The sequence below is a fragment of the Eubalaena glacialis genome, chromosome 11, assembly GCF_028564815.1.
Source record: "Eubalaena glacialis isolate mEubGla1 chromosome 11, mEubGla1.1.hap2.+ XY, whole genome shotgun sequence".
In the NCBI taxonomy this organism is placed as follows: domain Eukaryota; kingdom Metazoa; phylum Chordata; class Mammalia; order Artiodactyla; family Balaenidae; genus Eubalaena; species Eubalaena glacialis.
The window spans coordinates 98480960-98504164 of NC_083726.1; the positions used below are offsets into that span (position 1 = coordinate 98480960).

The 23205-nt window shown below is 36.2% G+C and overlaps 1 protein-coding gene across 6 annotated transcripts in view; it reads left to right on the forward strand.

Annotated features, from left to right (window-relative positions):
* Nucleotides 1-13248, forward strand: part of C2CD5 (C2 calcium dependent domain containing 5) — an 81115-nt gene extending 67867 nt beyond the window's left edge. For 3 of the 6 annotated variants that reach the window (XM_061204486.1, XM_061204488.1, XM_061204487.1), the window contains 5 exons: nt 5908-5958; nt 6858-6959; nt 8290-8480; nt 11166-11312; nt 12008-13248. In XM_061204486.1, coding sequence (XP_061060469.1) covers nt 5908-5958; nt 6858-6959; nt 8290-8480; nt 11166-11312; nt 12008-12139 — 623 coding nt within the window. In that variant the 3' untranslated portion in view covers nt 12140-13248. Of the gene's footprint in view, nt 1-5907; nt 5959-6857; nt 6960-8289; nt 8481-11165; nt 11313-12007 lie in introns of those variants that run through there. The other 3 variants (XM_061204489.1, XM_061204491.1, XM_061204490.1) reach the window with 3 other exon arrangements.
* The last annotated feature ends 9957 nt before the right edge of the window (nt 13249-23205 follow it).

Here is a 23205-nt window from a genome sequence, read left to right on the forward strand (position 1 = left end):
AAGTGTAATAATAGAGTGTTATATCATGAATGTAGTAATTGAACATTGTAACATGAAGGAAGGCTTTGAATAGAGAATAGAAATATCTGGGAAAAGTTAAGCTTAGCAGTTTAGAGGAAATAGGTGGGAGAGAGAAAGGTGAGGGTGAGGAATAAATGCTCAGAGAACTTCTCTACTTTCTTATCTGCAACCACAAGAGGTTTAAAAGTTAACTACTAACACTGATAAGTAAATAAATATATAGTTTTTATAGTTTTGTTAGGTCAGTTAGCTAAGCTGATCGAGATTTATCTTTTTTAATTCTGAAAACTTTGAATACTAATTTATTTTTCATGTTCTTATCACAAATGGGATAATATATTAAAATTTTTAATTTCCTTTTATGTTGACAGAGTAGTCTCAAGAGCTATGCACAGTATGTTTATTAATACTTCCATCTTTTCACTTGTAGATAAACCTTTCCTTATCTTTTTGTGTTATTGAAAATGAGTGAATATTATGTGAAGAAAAGATGCTTCAATAACATGTTTCCTAATTGACAGTGTAGAGTAAGCTTAGGCCTGAATTGTCCATCCATGCTTAATTTTTTTCCTTCCATCTTTTGTTATATTAGTTATATATTTTGTTTCTCAAGGTAATAGAATAGTTTGATGTATGTCTCAAATTTGTGGTTGATTTGGTGTTACCTTGATGGTTATCATGATGTTTCTGATTTGAAATATTAAAACATGCTGAGCCTAAGTAATTTCTTAAAGGACGTTATCATGTGAAGGTCATCAAAATTCTTTGATGACTACTATGAGGAACAGAGATGATGTGGCATCACCATAAATTACTTTTTTTTAAATATGAAACTGTGTTAAGAAAAAAGATGACTATAGCAAATTTTTTGTACCACTTTCATAATGTTTTTTCCTCATCATTAACATCTACATGTCAGCTTTCTGAATATCTGTCACTTCACTCTGAAGTGGTTTTTTAAGAGGCTTTAGAAATGATATATATGTTTATGAAATGAAAATGAAAAAAGATGGAGCAAATGTAGTAAAAATGGGGAATCTGAGTGAATGTAATCTGGGTAAAATTTTTTTAAAAATCAGTAAGATATTTCTCATGAACTGTAATTAATCTTAAAATTTTTATGCATGTAATTTTTATAAAAGGTTGGCATGTTACTTTAGATACATGTCTAAAGACCTGAATCTCGAGATATTTGATACCATATTGTGGGACTTAAGAACTTATATTAGACAAATGTGTTTGAATTATATACCACTATAAATAGATCTCAAATACTTTATAAATCTAATCTATAATAGGATAATTGCTTTCATTAAAATTCTGAGAGTTTAAGTCTATAAAAGGGTTTAATTAAGTCAGTTTTAGTGTTTATATACTATTGGATGAAACTGTATAGAGGAAAAGCTTTTTATACCACCCTTGTTTCTGTGTTCATTTTGCTTTATGCTGGGGTGGTATCCTCATGTTCAGTGGCATTAGCTATAGCCTGGGAGAAGTTCTCTTTTCACTGAGCAGTTGCTGACGAATAAGACAAATATAGGTCAAATTCTGGATTTCAGTAAAAAAGAAAACAAGTTTGCTTACACCCTCAATATATTATACTCCATATTTAGGTATACACATTTGAAGCTTTTTTCTTTATTTTTATGATAGGCTATCAGAATTACTTTTTGTTAAACCAAATTTGATTTTAAAAGATAGTTTAATTTTTTAAACTTAAATGACTTGCCTCACATTATTTTAAACTTGTATTAGAAATATAAATCTATAAGAACTACAAAAGTTAGCTTTTCCTTTTTCCTGCCAACTAATGGTTCTGAATTCTTACAAGTATATATAATTCTTTATACTAACTAAAAATGTTTTTATTTATTAAGAATTCATTGCATGTCTGTTTTCTCATTTTTTTAAGATATATTTTGTCACTGTGACCAAATGGTAGCAACTATAAAAAATGCTAAAGTTCTTCATGTTATCCGTGGCCACAGCAATGAGTGAGGGGTCCTGAAAGGAGAAAAATGCTGAGGGGAAGGAGAATGAGAGGAAAACAGAAACTAAACAGTGGAAAATGTGAAAACCTCATCCAAGAAGTGGGAAGGAAAGAAAGAGTTGATGGAGAAGTAGAGATAAGGAATCTTAGCTTCTCCAAGAGCTCGAGGGCAGTGAAATCCAGAGTCAGAGGAAGAGGGAGTGAAAAGCAAAGAAAATTGAATTGGGTAACTGACCCAAAACAAGGATTATTTGGAAAAAAGGATACAAAGGATGGGAGTGAGAGGAAGAGTGAATGATGGGGATTGAAGAAGAAAAGCAAGTGAGTTAGGATGTTGTACACCCGGGGTTGGAAGCTTTAATGACTCAAATAGGACAGCTAATTGTCTTTTGTCATCTACTGTATGTATTACCTGTGTATTACCTGTGTACCTGTGTAGTTGAATTTTTTTTGTTTGTTTTACTAGTGGAATATCCAGATCGAAGCAATTTGTGTCTTTCTCTATGCCTTAGTAATTTTTAACTATAATATGGCAATTTCATTATCAATCCACCAATATTTAAAGACCATTATGGACCAGATTTATACTGAATGTTTATGTACATCATTTGTTTAACTCAGTCATTAAGCCAGATTTTATAGTTATAAGACATAGCTGATCAATGCATTATAGACTGATGGAAATGCTTAAAGGGACATAAAACCAAATTTTGATCATAATAATTTAAAACTAAGAATGGTTAAACAGGAAAATAAAGCATACAGTTTAAAGACTCCAGATTGCATATATTTTAATCTGCCAGAGAATCCTTTCAGAATTTGCGGGAGTTTTTTCAAATTTTGTAATTTTCTTAGGGTGACTGGAAAAGATTATCTCAAATACTTTTTAGTTATTCAAAGCAAGGGTGATCTGTAAATTTTAATGGTAGAAAGTAAGTTGTTAGAAGAGTAGTCATTGTAAAGCTTTATCATAGCTAACCCATACCTTTGTCATTGGTTATTTAGGAGAATGGAAGCATCTCAAACTTCGGAAGCACGGGCAGGTGTATAATTGAGGGAGGAGGAATTCTTGCCACATGTTTTTCCTGTTTTTCATCTATATGCTCATTTCCCTAAACTGCTTTAATCTAGGTTAATCCCCCTCCCCACTCCGCTAAGGCCTGTTAAAAATTGCTCAAGTGTAGTAAGACTAGTCAATCTGCATGTTCCGTTTGCCTCAGTAACTTTCTAGGGTTGTTTTTTGAGGGATAGTGCAATTATCAGTAACTGGTGACTTTTTAAAAAAGCAAAATTGTATTCAATGGGAAAGGAAATGGTAAGAGAAGTGGGCTGCTGGGTGGCTTGCTGTAGACTATCTTTGCAGCTACAGTGGGGACCTCGCATACGAAGTATTTGTGTCAAACTCTTCCACAGAGATGTGCAAATAGCCAGAACTGGGTGCCAGCTCCTCAACAAAGCCCAAAGGACTTTTAATAAGATTTCTACCCCTGAGTATGAAATATGTTGTCTTTTTTTAAGTATTGGCTTAGAGATTGCATACGAATTTATTTATTCTTAAGCAGAATTACTGCTTTGTCAATGAGCCAGACAGCTAATATCTGCAGTACCTTCTCTTTGGAAAAGCCTGTTATTACCTGGGAAGCCAAACTGTAATCAGAGGGAGCAGAGTGACTGAGAGTCTGAGGTCATTAGATACTTGAGGTGTTCAAACCAGTCCGAGGTGCTGATGTCCAGTTGCTGCCAGGACCAGCTCCTCTTGGGCCTTTTTTCTGAGAGAAAAAATGAGCATCCTGGCAAGCGTGTTAGGAGATGAACCTGCTCTCCTTCAGTGAGGTCAGTAATCTCGTCGCTCAGCCTTTCCCTCCACGTCTCTAATTTAAAAGTTTTGTTCTTTTCAAATTTTAATTCAAACACATTCATATTTGAAGGCAGGGAATAAATATTTTCCCTCACTTGTTTCTCCTCTACCTTTCGTAAAATTTTTTTTGGAAAAGTAATAAGTGTACTTATTAAGTGTACATGGTGAAAAATTCAAATACTACAAAAAAAAATCACATTGTCCAAAATAAAGCTTCCTTCTCCCTTCGTTTTCCTTCCCAAGAGGCAGATACTCTTTAACAGCTTATTGTCTGTCTTTGCAAAGATACCCTATCCTTTTTTAAAAACAAATATTCTACTGATCATTGTATACCTTTGTTTTTTTCCACCTGACATATTTAGAGATGGGAACAGATACCTTCTACATGTTTAAGCTCTTTTCATGGGTACTTGTCATTAAATTATATACAGTTGCTACTAGAGAATTCCATATTACCAAGATAATATCAAGGTATAGGGGACAATTTTAGTAATTGTCACTTTTTCTTTTAGTTTCCTCCCCCTCCTTCCCATCCCCACATTTTAAAAACTTTCACAGAATACCTAATGCCGCCTATATTTTCTGTGTCTATACTTACCGAGGCTATACTGCACAGGGCATACGAGAGCTCTGGGACCCTCCTCGGATGTATGAGCCTGGGGTGGGCTATTTACTGTCCCAGCTTCTGCACTGGGTCTGTTTCCAGGCTGAACTGTCCCTAGAGATCTGGTAAGCCTCTGAATGTCAGTTCTGTTCTGGTCTTCCTCCTGTAGGTCCCATTGCTTCCTGGGCTTCCATTGCCCCTCAGGATCCTGAATCAGGAGGATGCTCCCTCTAGAACTACAGTCTGAGGGCATGATGGTCAGGGCACGTCCAGCGTGATCTCCTCATAGTCATTTTATGGACCTCACCTAGTGATCCCTTTTATTGGACAGTTCTGTATTGTAAGAGGATTGTCAGCCACTGTACACTCTCCAGTGTTAGCTTGTGGTCATTGCCTTAAAAATTGGGGGGTGGGGTGGGTGCGGGAGATACTTCCATTGCACCCAATTAGCAGAAACATTCTATATAAATCCAATTTTTGAAATGTATAACTTTTGCTAATTTAAGAATATTACCAAAAGATCAACACATTAAGCAGAGACAAAAATACATATATTTACTTAGTTTATAATTTAAAAAAAGACTGGCTGACCTAAATTATTCTTAGTGTTTTTATGTGTTATTTCTATCTTGGCCACACTATATTCTCAGTTCTGAAATTCTTTGAAACAAAAATTCAAATAATGCTAGTGTGGATAGAGCCTGAACATTAGAAATAGATTATGAAGTTTTCTTTTTTTAATAGTACTGTTTAAATTTGTACAATGACTTAAATATCTATAGTAAAAATATAAACTATCAGGGAGAATGCAGGATGCTGCTTTTATGAGCTTACTGTAAAGGGGATTCTAGTTTGGGATTCCTAGTTATTTCCGTGGAGAGCAGTCACCTTTTAGTTCCACAAAGTCTGGATAGCTCCAGAAGGAGCTGTTGAAAGCGAAGGCCTTGAATGAAGGGGTTGCTGGTGAGGGGGCGGGTCAGGCTGAGGTTTGTGTTTATCGGTGAGACATAGGTCATTGCCTTGTCTGTGATTTTTAATCTTACTGGCTCTTCCGCCACAAATATTTCCCTTCTGGTTTTCATTTCAGATTTTCTTCCCAGTAGGTTGACCCTTTTCTCTGTTCAGTTTTCTCACGTCCTGCTTCCATCCCACTAACATTTGTTACTGTGTTGATATTTTGTGTGTAGAGTTTCTGAAACTTTTTGTGTTATAGTAACCTTTCTTGGCATGGTATTTATTAATGGAGCTAGTTTTCATATATCAATAGAAACTGCGTTTTAAACCTAAATACTTCTATTTGATTTACTTTTATAATGAAGCCATAAAGATTTCCTCCTATTCGTCTGGCTTTTAGAGAGTATTAACCAAGAGCAAAGAAGAGATACTGGCTTATACTTAGCACCCAAGCTAATGTTGTTCATATTGTCTTATTAGAACACCTGGAGAGTGCAAGTTCTAACTCAGGTATACCAGCTGCACAGAGAGGTGAGTTTGTCTAATTAAGCAAATAGTCTCCAAAGGTGTGAAATTCTAGTGTGGTGATTCATAAGCGTACAGACATCAGAGAAATGCACTGGACGATGGAATAGACACCAAAATGTGGCTTTATTGTAGTTAGAATGTGTCTTACAAAATAGTAATTAAACGAATATTTACATTTTTAGCATTTTAATAGTGTCCCACCTTCTAAAAATAAAGCTTTAGCTTTTTAACATTGTTTTTTAGCTCAGCAGTAGTAAAAGTTATTCTTTTTAAAATGAGAACTTGTTAGGCTCACACTTGCCCCTCACCCCATGTTATCAGAAGCTTTGTCGCCAAAATCAGACGTGGAAATAGAATATTGACAAAAATGACCCTTTGGCTTTGCTGTTACTATTGGTAGAAAGAAGATATTTTAACAAAAGATAAGTTAACTAGTGATTTTTTTTCATGTATTCTTCACCATCTGATTCTCATTATTTTTATTTTTGATTTCAGGGTAAAAATAGGGCAAGGAATTATTCACAAAGTTCTGATTGTAAATTAAAGCCCTGAATATAAACAGCTAAAACAGTGTGAAGTAAAAAGAATGGGAAATGAAGTTAGTTAAAACACAGCGTATGGTCCTTTCCCTGATCTCTCTGTTAGACCCGCTTCCATTCCCCCTAAGAGACCACACAGCTGTGACATCACCAAAGATGCTCAGCCAGCCGAGAACTTGGTTTTGGACAAATCAGTGTCTAAAGCTTGACTCTTTACTATCTCTCTTACCTGACTTGAAAAGGACCACTTTTTCCCCTAAGTTACAGTTAAATTACATCATCGGAAGGAGTGTTATGACGAGTAAGAGACGTCATCCATATTTTTTCTTTGTTTTTTCTTTTGTTTTCTGTCTGTGTTTTCAGCAACGTCAGTTGATTACAGTTCCTTTGCAGACAGATGCAGCAGCTGGATAGAGCTCATTAAACTGAAAGCTCAGACCATAAGGCGTGGATCAATTAAGACAAGTAGGCGGATGTTTCTACCATGTTACAATCTGAGAAGCATATCCTTGATTTCCCAGTGGTGAAGGCTAGACCTGACTACTCAGTAATAACATTGCCAATCAATCATGTATTGGAGTGTGAAAGCTGCAGACTCTAAAGGTCATTTAGCAAAAGCTATTGAAGGGCCTTTAGATTTTTTTAACTTTAACTGTAGGGTTGTGTTTTTAGTATTTTATTTTCGTGAAGGTATTCTTGAAAGTATATAAATAGATATTATATCATCTAGCGTAAGGGAATGATGAGCTCTCTTATTGAAGAGACACTCTTCCAGGACCCAAGGTACTAGGTAGTGTACGGTATTTGTCAGTTTACTAAGAGCGATATCCAGAGTGATAAAAGAATGAGATATTTCCAGAGAGAAAGTGGTCAACTCTTATCTCACTGCTAGACTCAGGATCAGTACTTACATGTTCTTTATCTATACTCCATGTGTTTTGGTAGACTTTGAGGTATTTGAGTGAAAGATTTTACATTAAAGGGAAGGAACTGTGTTTTAGAGGGAAGATCACAAGATATGGAACCAGCCAGATCTGGTTTTGAATCCTAGTAGTGCCATTTTAATAGCTGTGTGACCTTGGGCAAGTTATTTAAGTTTTGTGAGCCTCAGTTTTCTCATGTGTAAAATGGAGATAATAACACCTACGTTGCTGGGTTGTTGTAAGGATTATATATATACATATATGTGTGTGTGTGTATATATATGTATATATGTCTGGTTTATAGTAGTTATTTGATAAGTGGTAGCTATTATTTGTTATTTTATGAACAAACAACTTTTAGACAGCCAAGGTCATTTGTTGAATTTTTTAAATTACGAGTTTGATCGAGAAGGTTTGGAAAAGAAACCTACTACAACTAGTTAAGATATGGTTTATCTACAAGTTGACAATGATGAAGTCGTCTGAAAAAAAGATGGAAAAAACTGCACTGGGAAATGTAACAACTTTCACACTCTCCTTGTAATAATTTGTTCCTACAGCAGATAATTTTTAATGCTCTACCGCTTTTTCTTCACTTTTATAACGATCATTGTGTGTGTAGCTCCACCTCATCAACATTTTCTTTTGCAGGAATGCCATTTTTCTTCCAAAAGATTCCATTCCAGCATTTCCTCTTATGTTTTTCTTTCTCTCTCTGTTTTTAATTGCATGCAGTGCATGATAATTTCTTTCATGACATGGCTTAGCCTCACAGACAGCTGAATGTTGTCACCACTTATTTGGAAACCTTAGGGAATAATTGAGTCACCAGCATATGATCTTGATGCTTTCTCTTCTTTCTCCAATTTTAGCTGTGACAGTCGAAAAAGCAAGTCCAGTGGGTGAAGGAAATTTCCGGAATCGTTCTTCTCCACCTTGTGCAAATTCTACAGTTGGGGTGGTTAAGATGACACCTCTTTCCTTCATTCCTGGAGCAAAAATAACGAAATATCTTGGGATAATTAACATGTTTTTTATTCGGGAAACCACTTCTCTTCGTGAGGTAATTTTATAGTTGTTATTTCATTGTTTTTGTGCGTTTTCTGTGGTTGAAGATATTAGTATCAAAACCAAACAAGTTTCAAATTGGTTGTTTATTTGCCAGAAGTAACACACACACACCCTTTTTTTCATAACCTGTCTGGATTGTCTCTAGCAGCTAGTATTATCGCAAGAGTTGTTTTGGGTTTAATCCCATTTGTTATTAGAAACTCCAGGTCCTTATCATGTGGTAACTAAAACAAATAAATGTATCCATGTTTGATTAGAGGTTTAAAACAGCCCTGAAAGAACAGCTTAGTCTTCTCAGTAGGTATTTGCCTGAGATATATTTAAATAGCAATTTTTAAGGGTTTACATTTAGAAATAGTAAGGGATTGTATCATGGAGAGATGTCTTGGGGATTGTTTATGTCATTTAGCTCTATCGTTTTCTTCCTCTGAAAAAGACTGAGCCTGCTTGTTTTCCTCCCCTCTCACGGTCAGTGTGTAAAAATGTTTGTTCAAGTTCTTACCTCACACTGGCTGGGTATCATTAAACTTTAATTTGTTTTTTAAGTAACAGCAGTTCTAATCTTCTACTTGATGTAGTCAAAGTTAAGAATCAGAGTCAGCCTATTATATTTTGCATTACAGAGGAATTTAAACTCAAGAAAAGATTATATTTCTATTTGTCTTATGTTTTGGAGCAGGACTGCTAAGCAAATTATTGTGAATGGGGAAAATTTTTAATTATTTAGGTGTGAAACCCAATAAACTCTTCAAAATTTACTTCAGCAGTAGTTTGTATTTTTAAAAAGTGTGTTCATTATAAACATGACTTAACTATGCTTTTTCCCCATTGCTTCACTAGCAGTGTTTCTATACTTTCTTGGAAATAACAGCTGCTTATTAATTTTTGATATCATGCTCACCCTCCTGCACCTAGCACAGTGCCTGGTGCAGAGTAAACATAAGTTGTTTTTGTGTAAATGAGGGAGTGACTTCTGACAGATTAACTAATTAGATAGATGTTTCCTTTAAGATAAATTACTTTTTAAAATCATATTCTAATTGTGTTGAGATGGGAAAGAAACTATCTTAAGATACTCTCAAAAACCTTTTAGTGTAGAATTAAAATAGGTGACACTTTTAAGTCCATTAAGTTTGACAAAGAAATTTGAGTGTGAGAAGCTGGCATAGATTGGTGAATTGACCTTTTCCGGTTGCTCTTACTAGCACATGGATATTGTACTATTGAATCCATAAAATTTTATTTCCTAAGTGCCTTCTCTACTGCTTAAGCAACCATACCCCAAAATGTTACTTCACAGTAGATTTCCTTTCAACAGAGATTTGTAATATTAACTGTATGGTATAATATACCAAATTTATTCATTGCTTGATGAATTATTTGCTTACAATTATATAATCTTTTAAAAATTACCCCTCTGTAGTCTCTGTTACTCTGCTATCAGAATTTCTTGATTTGAGATGGAGGAGGAAAACTGATAAAAGTAAAAGAAAAAACTGTCCCGGGTGATGATTGAGTCAGAGGCAGGCTGACACAACTCACTTAATTCCTTAATTACAAAGAGAGATACCTGTACAAAACTTTATGTAGGATCCTGTGGCTTTTCAGAAAGATATGACCTGGACGAATGGTTCTTCTAACAGTGTATTAAATTTTGCCCTTAACCTCCAGTTTAAAGTTGGAAATTTCTTCCTAGACTATAAATAACATCCAGTAAAATTTGTGGAAAACTTAGATTGAAAAGCATTTTAAGCTCTCATTTAGCCTTTGGTTTCTGTTTTGTTTGTTTTTGAACACTGAAAAAGTTCCCCAAACTATTGGATTTCATTCCCTAACTAATATGTACGGACCACTTAGTACGTGCATCTGTTGAAGTAGGTGTTAGCATATGTAGTTGTGAGCACAGCAGAGTCAGCTCCTGACCTGATGGGATTTAGTCTAGTGGAACTCGGGCATGGTGGACAGTAAATAAATGATCATGTGATTAATAGGTAACTCCTAGTAATAGTAAGTCATATAAAGAAATACAACAGGGCCTGTCAGAGAATATAATGGGAGAACTTAATTTAGATCTGATAAGGAAGGTTTCTCTGAGGAAGTCACATGTAAACCAGGACCTGAAGAATTGAGTAAAAATCACCCTGGTGGAAAATTGGGTGTGGAACCTTTATGTGCAATGACCCCGAGGCAGGAAAAGATGTCAAACCTTTGAGAAAGTGAAGAAGACAAGTGCGACTGGAACCTGGTTCATCTGCAGAAAAGGAGATGCGGATAGCAGGGAAGTCTCATTGTTTATATTTACCATCAATTTATTTGAGTGATGTTGGGAACGACTTGATAGAGGGAGGTGCTGAAGATGGAGGGACAGTTAGAACTCTTGCTCTGCCATCTGTCCGCCAGCTCTGTGGTCCTGGCTCGTCATGGGCATGTCACAGATTCTCTGAGCTTCAGTTTCATCATCTGTAAAATGAAGATAGTAATCCCTGTCATAGACATGTGCTCAGTAAAGGTTTGTTTGTTTGTTCATTCGTGCAACAAATCCCCATTACGGAGGGAATTAAAATGATCGTCTGTTATATTAAGATCACTTAAGATGCTTTAATATGTATTCTTTGATGTTTGATGTACATTAGTTTACACATGTATCCAGTTTGGTTTTTTGCGCGTCATCATTTAGGAAGGAGGTGTCAGTGGTTTTCTCCATGCTTTTATTGCTGAAGTGTTTGCGATGGTGAGAGCTCACGTGGCTGCACTGGGAGGGAATGCTGTTGTCTCCTACATAATGAAGCAGTGTGTCTTCATGGAGAATCCAAATAAAAACCAGGTGAGATGGGGTTAAAAACCTCTGATGGCGGGAACCTGTGAATGTATCCCATGGCCTTTTCACCTCCCACCCTCCCTTGAAAAAGAGAATTGCTCCTCAAAGCTCTTTGATTCTAGAGGCTTAAAACATGTTTTAATGAATATGTTGGTAACCATGGTCCTGCATAGGTCAGATGCTGTTTTCACATCCCCAGTGATTAGTTATTATTCTTAAATACCTCTGGAAGTTTTGCTCCTAAATTACTGTTTCCACCACCTTCTTGGTGGGTCTTTGGGATCCAATGATGGCTAACGGAGGACAGTTAAAGATGCCCCCTGGTTTGGAATGTGATGATGTCTAGTTCTAACTGCCCTGCTGGTGAAGAGTACATCATGATGGGGCCACACTGTTTGTTTATTTCTGATAAGTAATATAATTCTGTTAATGGGGACAAGGGAATGTTGCTTAGGTTAAATCTTAGAATAAATTTCTTTTATCAGTTTGTTAATAACTCACAATTGTTAAAGATCCCTTTAAAAACTTGAATAACTAGATTAATGAGTTTCTTTGTTTCCTGTGAATTGCCTTCTTATCCTTTGCTCATTTTTCTCTTGGGTTGTACGCTTTTTCAGCTCTTCGGCACTGCCCCCAGGGTAGCAGAAGAGTATGAGCGTGTTGTTGAGTCTGTGACTGAACATGTCCTGTTGTTCTTATAGGCACAGTGTCTTATAAACGTAAGTGGTGATGCAGTGGTTTTTGTTCGTGAATCTGAATTAGAAGTGGTGTCAACTCAGCAACCTGCTGCCAACTGCCAGCCCTCATGTACTGGAGGAGAAGTTACAACCTGAAGTCAGTTAGAAAGAATGAGCTCCACTAAATGACATTCATGGGTCTCCTTTGTTTTGTCACTCATTTATCTTACTAGACATAAAAAATGAACTTGAGAGAATTGAGGAAGAATTGATACATTCTGAGTATATTTGATTTGTTTGGGATCACTTGGAGGCCTGAGAATTTTCAAATCTTGACATTTTATTTTGGCCAGCCTAGACAGACAGGCCCCGTGGAGCTTTGACCCCACCTCCCCACCCAGGAAGTTCAGATAAATTTCTCTGAGAACTGTAGTAAAGATGGAAGCTATGTATAATTTATGTTGATTTTAATAAAATCATAATTTAGAAAATGAAATGGTAAGATTATCAGTAAATTAGGATAGCTATCCTAGTGTAATTTAGAAAAACTAAGCAAGAAATGAACAAATTGTTAATGAGTAAGTAATCTGATTCGAGGAATGTATAGGGAAAATGGAGAAAAGTTTTCAGAAAGCTATGTGGGTTTCTGAATATGTTATTTTGATGAGGAATTTGGTAACAACTGAAAGGGAAAATTGCTTCAGCCGTCTTTGAAAAAGAAGTTAAAATTCTGCAACTTGTATCCCTAATATGTCCTAACTACTGGAAAAGAAAAGTAATTTATCAGAGCCAGTGTCCTTCCATTGGAAGTTTAAATAAGGGAGGAGGAAAAAAACTACTATGTAACTTCGTTTCTAGCCAAGTTTCAATTTGTGTTTAATTTATCTGGAAGAGGCTTGGCTTCAGCTGGGAAGAAAAGGCCAGTGAATTTTGTTGAAGTAGTTAAAATATAATTGATCTAGAAGGAACATAAAATTATTTTCTAATAAAGTCATACTGTACTCCCACCAAATAAACAGAATTTTAGTAATATCTTAGGGATTTTTGATGGTGAGTTAGACTGTATTTGGCATAGAGTTTGGAAATGTAACTTGAATGTAAATATGCTGCAGAATGTTGAATATATAGATAGAAATACTTTTTTTGTCAATGCCAAATACCTATTACAAATGAACCTTTAAAAGTACATTCCTCCTTTGCACAACAAAAGTTCTTTATAAAACTCATGATTTTGCTCTTCCAGGATAACAACTGCCCTAAAGATTAGGAGTCATTTCCTTGTTATCACAGGTGTCAATATTTTTCTGTACTTTGTTTATAATTTTATTTTTTAAATAAAAAGTTTATAATCTGGAATATTCCTAAATCTCTTTTTTTGCCTCTTTGATGTAGCACTGTCAGTGGTCAGAAATCACTTTCCATCTGATCATCTCCATTCATTTCTTTAGTCAGCAGTCATCTGTTGTGCGTCTACTATATGCAAGGCCCTGTTCTTAATTTGGGGGAAAAAATACATATGTAATTGTGCTACTCTCATTGCCTTTGGTAGGAAACCTACACTATTAAGTGAGAAAATGTGTGTAGCTTGGGATGAAGGTAGCTTCCCCAAGGAAATGATACTTAAGCTCATTCTGGAAAAATAGGCAGGTCCCTGGAATTGACTGACTTGTTCATAGTTTTATTTATCCATCCATCCATCCATCCATCCATCCATCCATCCATCCATCCATGCAGCAGCTATTTTGGGATTCCTGAGTATGTTTCTGAGTCCTTTCTTGACAGGGGATTAATGTAATTATCACAAATTGAGTACCTGTTTTGTGCCTATCGTGTGCATATGCATTATTACTAATTCTTAAAACATAAAACTAGCTGGGTGGCGTTATCTCCATTTTGGTCTGAATATTTGGATACTCAACAGAGGCACAGGCTGATTTCTAGAAAAGCCAGAGTTACAGAACTCAGGCTTGCTGTCTGCAGACCCAGGCCGTTTGCTCAGTGTGGGTTACCTGTGAAGTACAGTCAGCCCATGCCAAGATTGGCTCCTTCCAGAAAAGCTGATGTTACCTGATGCCCCAAGAGTTGCTGCTGTTCCCTGTGTGTGGATTCCCTCAGAAACATCATTTTAGACGTGCTGGGACTTAATCTTTTGGAAATATTGAGGCCAGTTATGGGATTTAACAGCACACCTCATAGTATCTCTTTCATTCTTTATTGATGCTCCAAAGCTTAGCTACATAATTTAACCAATACTTTGCTAGATTTGCTAGACTCACTGTCCCACTTCCTCCACCTCCTACTCTGCTGTAATCCATCACCATCTGGCTTCCATCACCTGATCTACCCCTAAATTTGAACATGCCAAGGATGCAAGTGTTGGATTTCAATATTGCAGCATCAGATAGCTGACAGGCTTCTTCATGCATACACATATAATTTTTCATAAATGCATAAATCGGATCATGTACATAATTTTTAAGTAGAGTGGTTTTATTTTTTACCTTTTCACCTAGATTTCCCCCATCTCATCCCTCCCAATCCATGTTAATAACCTAGTACGTATCCTTCTTACATATTAAAGTATGCTAATGAGGTATAATTTACATTTAATAAAATTTAAGTGTACAAGTTTTGACAAATAGGTTCAGTTGTGTAACCAAGATAAAGTACATTTCGTCCCCCGAAGAGCACACCCTGTTCCCTTTTGCAGTCAGTTCACTTCCCCTTCCATGTAAATAGGATCTTGTGCTTGGTAAATTTCACTTAGTATAATACTTGCTAGATATCTGCATCCCCATTTGGACAACATTTTTGGCTATTATGAATAAAACTTTTTTATTTAAGTTCACACTTTCCTGTGAAAATAGGATTTCTGTTCTATGGGGTTGACTTCTTATTGATAATCTGCCATATGTGTGACAAAACTTCTCTTGATTTTGCTGTCCATCCATGTAGCTTATGGCAACTTTGATCATATCCAAACTTGTAATTTTATTATAGATAGTACGACTTTCCTTCCTTAGATTCCCTGAGTTAAGATGACCTCCCCTCGAGTTTTTGGCTGTCTTGCAGGTTCTTCCAACTTGTCCTGAATTGCTTTCATCTTGGTGGCTCCCCATCAGACTTGCTACCTTCATTATTTGTTATTAGATAAATGCCATCACCACTTGACCAGTTTTAGCTTGAGTCAGACACCTGAGAGATTCAAAGCCCACAATCTTCCCACGATATCCCCCAGCCTCACTGAACGAGATGCAGAAAAATGTAGAAGCATGAAAATGTACGTTATGCGAAAGCAACATATTTATTGACAAACACTTTTGTAGCTTTTTCTTTTTTCAGGGGGCGGGTCTTTCAATGAGTACTTTGAGAATCTGATCTAAGCTCTGTACCTTTGTCTCCAGAAAAATAAGCATACATGTAAAATTTTGCGCACTACTTCAGGAGGTTTATCAAAACCCCTTCATTGACCTCAAGTTAAATCTAGTATAGGCTGAATGGAGGGGAATAAGGAACCAGGCTGAAGGAAATATTAGGAAGGATTGGGTAAATCCTATCCTAAAAAGTTTGACTTTTCTCCAGTAGAAAAGTCAAGACGTTTTTAAGATTAGACTTTTAAACATTAAAAAATGCATATTTATAGTAGGCAGAATAATGGCCCTCCTGCCACCCCCCTCAAAGCTGAATCTCCAGGGCCTGTGAATCTATTACCTTACATGACAAAAGGGGCTTTGAAGTTAGGATCAAAGCTAAAGACCTTGAGATGGGGAAATTATCCAAGGCTATCTTTGAGGGTCCTCGAATCTAATCAGTTGAATCCTTAAAAGTGGAAAGGAGGGGTAGAAGAGTAGATCAGAGAGATTCGATGAGAGGTGAACTCAACCTGCTGGCTTTCAAGAAGGAAGAAGGGAGCTACAAACCAAGGAATGTGGGTGGCATCTGGATGCTGACAGCCAGCAAGGAAACTGGGTTCTCAGTTCTACAACTGCAAGGAACTGAATTTTGCCAACAACTTAAATGGGTGAGGAAACAGATTCTCCCCTCGAGCCTCTAGAAAGGAACAGGGCCGAAGCCAACAGCTTGGTTTTAGCCTGGTGAGACCCACGTCAGACTTATGACCTGTGGAACTGTAAGATAAACTTAAGTCACTCAGTTTGTGATCATTTGTTATGGTAGCAATGGAAAACTAATACAAGTTCTCATAAGTTTAAACTGTAGAGATATAGTTCAAGTATCAAGTTACCATATAGTTATGCCATTTATGGTAACATCTAATATGAAATGCTTCGCAGACTCAAGGTACAATTGTAACTTTTATTTTCCAATTAATTTTTTAATACACATCTGAATAATTAGCAGAAATCCATAATCTCCAGTCTTTGAAGTCATCGTCAATTCTAGGGGCTTGACACAGTCGCCCAGATATTCAATCAGCTTCCAGAACATCTTTGGTTTGCATTTGCTTCTCACTGCCACATGGTGTCGCTGTTGGAATGGGTTCCACATAGTAGAAGCTGTTGGTCTTCTGCAGCAAGGGTGCCAAACCGGCCAAGACTCCCATACAGGTGTCCAGGATTCTTTAGCAGGTAATTTCCTCCATGCCTACTCCATTCGAGGAAGGCTGCCAAGTTTCAGTTCCTAGTGCTCAGCAGCTGTCAATTGAGTTGTGAGAGCTATAAATTCTAGATGTCAGGTTTTTTTTTTAAATACGTATTTTGCAAACATCTCCCCTCAGTCTGTGGCTTATTTTGTGTTCTTTAAACATCTTTTGAGGAAAAGAAGTGTTTAATTTTGATGAAGTCTAATTCTTTTTTTTTTCTTTTTTGGTTTGTGCTGTGTTCTATCTAAGAAATTTTTGCCTGATGAACCTCACAAACATTTTCTAGAAATTTCACAGTTTTTGGCTTTACACTTAGGTACATGATCATTTCAAGTTACGTTTTTATATGGTGTGAGGTAGGGGTCAAGGATTTATTCATTCATTCATTTGCTTGCATATGGATGTCCAATTGCTCCAGCAATGGACAATGTTGACTAGCTTTTCTACATTGGATTGACATGGCATCTTTGTTGAAAATTCATTTTTAGTATATACAAGTATAATTGATTTTTTACATTGATCTTGCATCCTGCAGCCATGTATTGATTCTAGTAGATTTTTCCATGTTTCTTTGGAGTTTTTATGTAGACAACCATTTTATGATTGTACATGGGGACAGTTTTATTTATTCCTTTGAATCTAAATAGCTTATATTTATTTTTCTTGTTCCTTACTAAATTGTCCTTATTAAGTATTACCTTATTAAATTATTAAGTAAATATAATGTAGAGTGATAAGAGTGGATATTCTAGCCTGTTCCAGACCTCAGGGGGAAGACATTCACTATTAAGTATGATGTTATCTGTGGGTTTTTCCAACATGCTCTGAATTTTATCAAGTGCTTATTCTCCATCTACTGAGATGATCGGATGAATTTTCTTCTTCAGTTTGTGGATATGGTGAATTACACTTATTGATTTTCAAATGTTAAAACCAAATTTTCAAATGTTAAACAAAATGTTCCCTCCTTTTTTATTTTCCAGAAGTTTGTCTAAAATTGATGCTATTTTTTCCCATAAATGTGTGATAGAATTTGCCTGTGAAGCCATCTAAGTCTTGAGTTTTCTTTGTTCGAATATCTTTAACTATAAATTGATTTTATTGAATTTATTAACAGATATGGGGCTGTTCAGGTTATCTTTTTCTTCTTGTGTAAGTGTTGGTAGTTTGTGTCTAAGTAATTTGTTTTTTCTGATTTGTGGTTTATTGCTATAAAGTTATTAATACTAGCTCCTTATTTATCTTTGTAATATCTGTGGGAACTGTAGTGATGTATCCTCTTTAATTCCTGATATCGGTAATTTGCGGCTCCTCACTTCTTTTCTTGATAAGCTTGGCTGGAAGTTTATCTCATTAATTGACTTTTTCAAAGAACCCGCTTTTGGTTTTACTGATTTTACTCTATTGTTTTTTCCTCTGTTGTCAATGCTATTTGAGTCTGCTCTTATATTTATATTTCCTTCCTGACACTTGTTTTGGTTTAATTTGCTCTTATTTTTCTAGTTTCTTCTAAGGTGGAAGCTTAGATCATTGATTTGAGGCCTTTCTTCTTTTCTAATATATAAAAGTGAATGTGACACATTTCTCTATATACACTACTTTAAGAGGCTCCCCAAATTTTGATATGTTGTTTTCATTAAATTCAAAATATTTTACAATTTTCCATTTTACTTCCTCTTGGACTAATGGGTTATTTAAAAGAGTGTTGTTTAGGGATTTTTCCAGTTATATTTTTTGTGGTGATAACAAGATCTAGTCTCTTAGCAACTTTGAAGCCTGTAATACAGTATTGTTGACCATAGTCACCATGCTGTGCATTAGAGCTCCAAGACTTACTTATCTACTATTTGCAAGTTTGTACCCTTAAACAACATCCCCCCAATGCCCACCCCATCTTCATCCCAGGCCCTGGTAACCACCATTCTGCTCCCTGTTTTTTACGAGTTTGGTTTTTTTATTTTTAAATATGTATTATTTATTTATTTGATTTATTGATATAATTGACATGTAACCTTGTGTAACTTTAAGGTGTACAACATGTTGATTTGATACATTTATATATTGCAATAGGATTAGCACCATACTGTTAACTAACACCTCTATTTCAACATGTAATTACCATTTCTTTTTTGTGATGGGAATAATTAAGATCTAGTCTCTTAGCAAGTGTTACATTTGCAGTACTACAGTATTGTTGTCTATAATCACTATACTATACAAGTTTGATTTTTTTAAGATTCCACATACTTTACAGTATTTGTATTTGTCTTTTTTTGTCTGACTTATCTCACTTAGCATAATGTCCTCAAGGTCTGATTTTTTAATTTCATTTTATCTTCAATATTGACATATAAACCATGCCTCTTCTTAAAAATGTTTTGATGGTTGTTTAGCCTTTTCAATATATACTTTTAATTTATCATAGTCAACCATCAAATAATAGTATAGTATTTCTTCCTTCAAATAAACTAGCATAATTACTTTGCGGTTTGAGAATATTCCCTGAATGATTGCAATCAATTTTACTTTTTTTTTTCATTTTTCTTCCTTTAGGCTTTATCAGCTTCCTGGGGTGAATACTTAGCTTGTTTATTGTCATTCTTAGTTTCTCATAAGTGTATCTAAAGTTATAAATTCCCCTGCAATTGCTCTTTTATCATCCCACAAGTTTAATGCAGTATTCTTATTTTTAAATCTGAATATTTATAATTACCGTTATGATGTCTTCATCAGTCTATAAATTATTTAGAAGTGTATTTCTAGTTTCCAAATACATGTTTTTTTGTTTTTTTGTTTTTTACTTTGTTGTTTTCTAATTAAGTTGCACTATGATAAAATACTGTGATCTCAAGGACAAGTTCTTTGAAAATTGTTGAAAATTCCCTGGTTGTTTTTCTGTTCAGTTTGTGTAACTGTTTCATATGCACTTGAAAAGAAAATTTATTTGTTACATGCAAGTTATGTATCTCTGTATCATCTATCTAACATCTATCATGAATCTATAAAATCAAGCTTGTTAATTATGTTATTAAATCTTCTACATCCTTACCACTATTTTTATCCACTTGACCTATCAATTTCTGAGAGAGGTGAATGTGACATATTGATTACATTGATGACCCTAAATAATGGCCTCTGGGTAATCATGCATTTAGTATATGACTTTGTGACTCCTACCATCAAGAGGTGGAACCTGTTTCTCCATGTCTTGAGTTTGAGCTGGCCTCCTGCCTTGCATTGGCCAATAGGATAAAGCAGAAGTAATGATTTGCCTACACTGAGCCTAGATCACAGATGTATTATGTGCTTCTGCTTTCTCTCTGGAACCTCTGCCTTGCCATGCAAACAGGCCCTGGCTAGTCTGAGGAACTCCGTGAAGCAAAGATAAGTCATCCTAACTGGGTCCATCCTGCACTTGAATTAATTAACTGAAGTGTTGATTCATGAATAATAGCAAAGGACAATTATTTTAAGCCAGAGAGTTTTGGGGTAATTTTTATGAAGGAATAGCTAACTGATACATAGCATTAAAAATTTCCACTGTAATTATGCAGTTGCCAATTTGCCTTTATAACTTTGGCACTTTTACCTTTTATATTTTGAGGCTACGACTTTAGGTGCATGATATTTTACAATTTTCATATCATTTTTGTTGTTTATATCGTTTACCAATATAAATATCTGTTATTAATGTGAAATGTATTCCCACTAATGCATTTTTTAAAAATCACATTTATATTTTGAACAATATGAACACCGATATACCAATTTTCTTTGGGTAATTTTGCCTGATATACTTTTTCCCCAACCCATTATATTTTTAATTCTCTGTGAATTTTTGTTCTGATTGTGTCTTTTCTGTGTGGTCCACCATTCCTTTGCTTGTTTTTTCTTTTCTCTTTCTCTGTTTTCTGTTGAATCGATCAAGTCCTCTCACTTTTTTTGTCCTTATCAGCTAGACAATTGAGATTTCAAAAGCGAATGTTTAATATCCTGCTTTCCTCTATGTGTGTTCAGAAGCAATTGAGAGATGGACAGGAGGAAGGCAGATGGCGATCAAATGCCACCTTTATTACTAATGACGGTTTTGGGGAATGTGACTTTAAGTCTACCATCTCTGCATTAGACAGACTTACCTGGTCCCTAACAGTGTTGAAGGACCACAGGACCCCTTCCTTACGGAGGAGCAAAGCAGAGCAGAGCAGAATGCATGGTCTCTGCTGATAAGCTGATCCCAAGACAGGTAGGAGATTAGAAAGGACTGAGCTGAGTGTTCAGTTGTTGGAAGAGATCATCAAGAGGATGTGACCGCCGTTTGACCCCCGAGCTGGACCAGGGCAATCAGAAGCTCCTCTCCCCCTCCCCTCCGCTTGGAATGTATGTTCTGCCCACCTTTCCCACAGCCAAAGCCATTTTCAAGGATGCAGCCTTGAGAGAGTGAGGTGTTGTTGAGACCATCTGGAGTCTATCTGTGACTGAACCCAATTAAGGTCTCTGCATAGACTTTTAAGATTCTGTTGGGCAGGTGCGGAGATCTACTCAACTTGTGGTCCCAAGATGAGCCTCCTAAGTAAGTAAGTTCCATGATAATTACACCTGCCACCTACCAGTCTGGAGTGGTCTGCCTCTTTCTTTGGTCTCTCCTTGCCCTCTGTGTGCAGGGTCAGTTTGAGAACCAACAAGTTGCCTCTCCCAACCATCATTCAGAGAGGTAATTTTGTTTTTACTGGACAAGAGTGAGAAGGTGTGGCCTAAGTGCCCGGGAGTACTATTTTAATAAAAATCACCCCTAGAAGCAGAAGAAGGAGAGGCATAAGTATTCTCCCCAAATAAGTCATATATTCCATGTTTATTCTTTTAGTGATTACCCTCACATTCTTCATATATCCATTTCCTACAGCTGCTGTAACAATTAGCACAGATTAGGTGGTTTAAAACAACACACATTTATTCTTTTTCAGTTCTGGAGGCCAGAAGTCTGAGAGGATCACTGGGCTGAGGTCGAGGTGACAGCAGGGCTGAGCTCCTTCCAGGCACTCTAGGGCGTAAATCTGCTTCCTTTTTTTTTCAGCATCTAGAGCTGCATTCGTTACATTTCTTGGCTGTGGCCCCTTCCTCCATCTTCAAAGCCAGAAATTTAGCATCTTGCTTCAGTCATCACATTATCCTCTGGCTGTGCTACCATCAAATCTTTTATGTGGACACTTGTGGTTACATTTAGGACCCACCTGGATAACCCAAGATAATCTTCCAGTCTCAAGATCCTTAATCCCATCTGCAAAGTCCCTTTGCCATATAAAGTAATATTCACAGGTCTGGAGATTAGGACGTGGCTATCTCTGGGGGCCATTATTCAGCCTACGACATATATGTTCTTAATATGTGATTTCTCTAACAAGTCTAAGCTTAAAGTGTCTCTATCCTTCTCCCAAATAAGCAAAGAGTTAATGTTGTTGTCTATGATTTTTAATTCTCACATTTTAAAATATATACAACTTGTGGTTTTTCTTTTTTTTGACATCTTTATTGGAGTATAATTGCTTTACAATGGTGTGTTAGTTTCTGCTTTATAACAAAGTGAATCAGCTATATACATACATATAGCCCCATATCTCCTCCCTCTTGCGTCTCCATCCCACCCCTCTAGGTGGTCACAAAGCACTGAGCTGATCTCCCTGTGCTATGTGGCTGCTTCCCACTAGCTATCTATTTTACATTTGGCACTGTATATATGTCCATGCCACTCTCTCACTTTGTCCCAGCTTACTCTTTCCCCTCCCCGTGTCCTCAAGTCCATTCTCTATGTCTGCGTCTTTATTCCTGTCCTGCCCCTAGGTTCTTCATAACCAGTTTTTTTTTTTTTTTTTAGATTCCGTATATATGTGTTAGCATATGGTATTTGCTTTTCTCTTTCTGACTTACTTCACTCTGTATGACAGTCTCTAGGTCGATCCACCTCACTACAAATAACTCAATTTCCTTTCTTTTTATGGCTGAGTAATATTCCATTGTATATATGTGTCACATCTTCTTTATCCATTCATCTGTTGATGGACACTTAGGTTGCTTCCATGTCCTGGCTATTGTAAATAGAGCTGCAATGAACAATGTGGTACATAACTCTTTTTGAATTATGGTTTTCTCAGGGTATATGCCCAGTAGTGGAATTGCTGGGTCGTATGATATTTCTATTTTTCGTTTTTTAAGGAACCACCATACTGTTCTCCATAGTGGCTGTATCAATTTACATTCCCACCAACAGTGCAAGAGGGTTCCCTTTTCTCCACACTCTCTCCAGCATTTACTGTTTGTAGATTTTTGATGATGGCCATTCTGACTGGTGTGAGGTGATACCTCATTGTAGTTTTGATTTGCACTTCTCTAATGATTAGTGATGTTGAGCATCCTTTCATGTGTTTGTTGGCAATCAGTATCTTCTTTGGAAAAATGTCTATTTAGGTCTTCTGCCCATTTTTAGATTGGGTTGTTTGTTTTCTTGATATTGAGCTGCATGAGCTGCTTGTAAATTTTGGAGATTAATCCTTTGTCAGTTGCTTCATTGGCAAATATTTTCTCCCATTCTGAGGATTGTCTTTTCTGGAGGGTTTTTATCATAAATCGG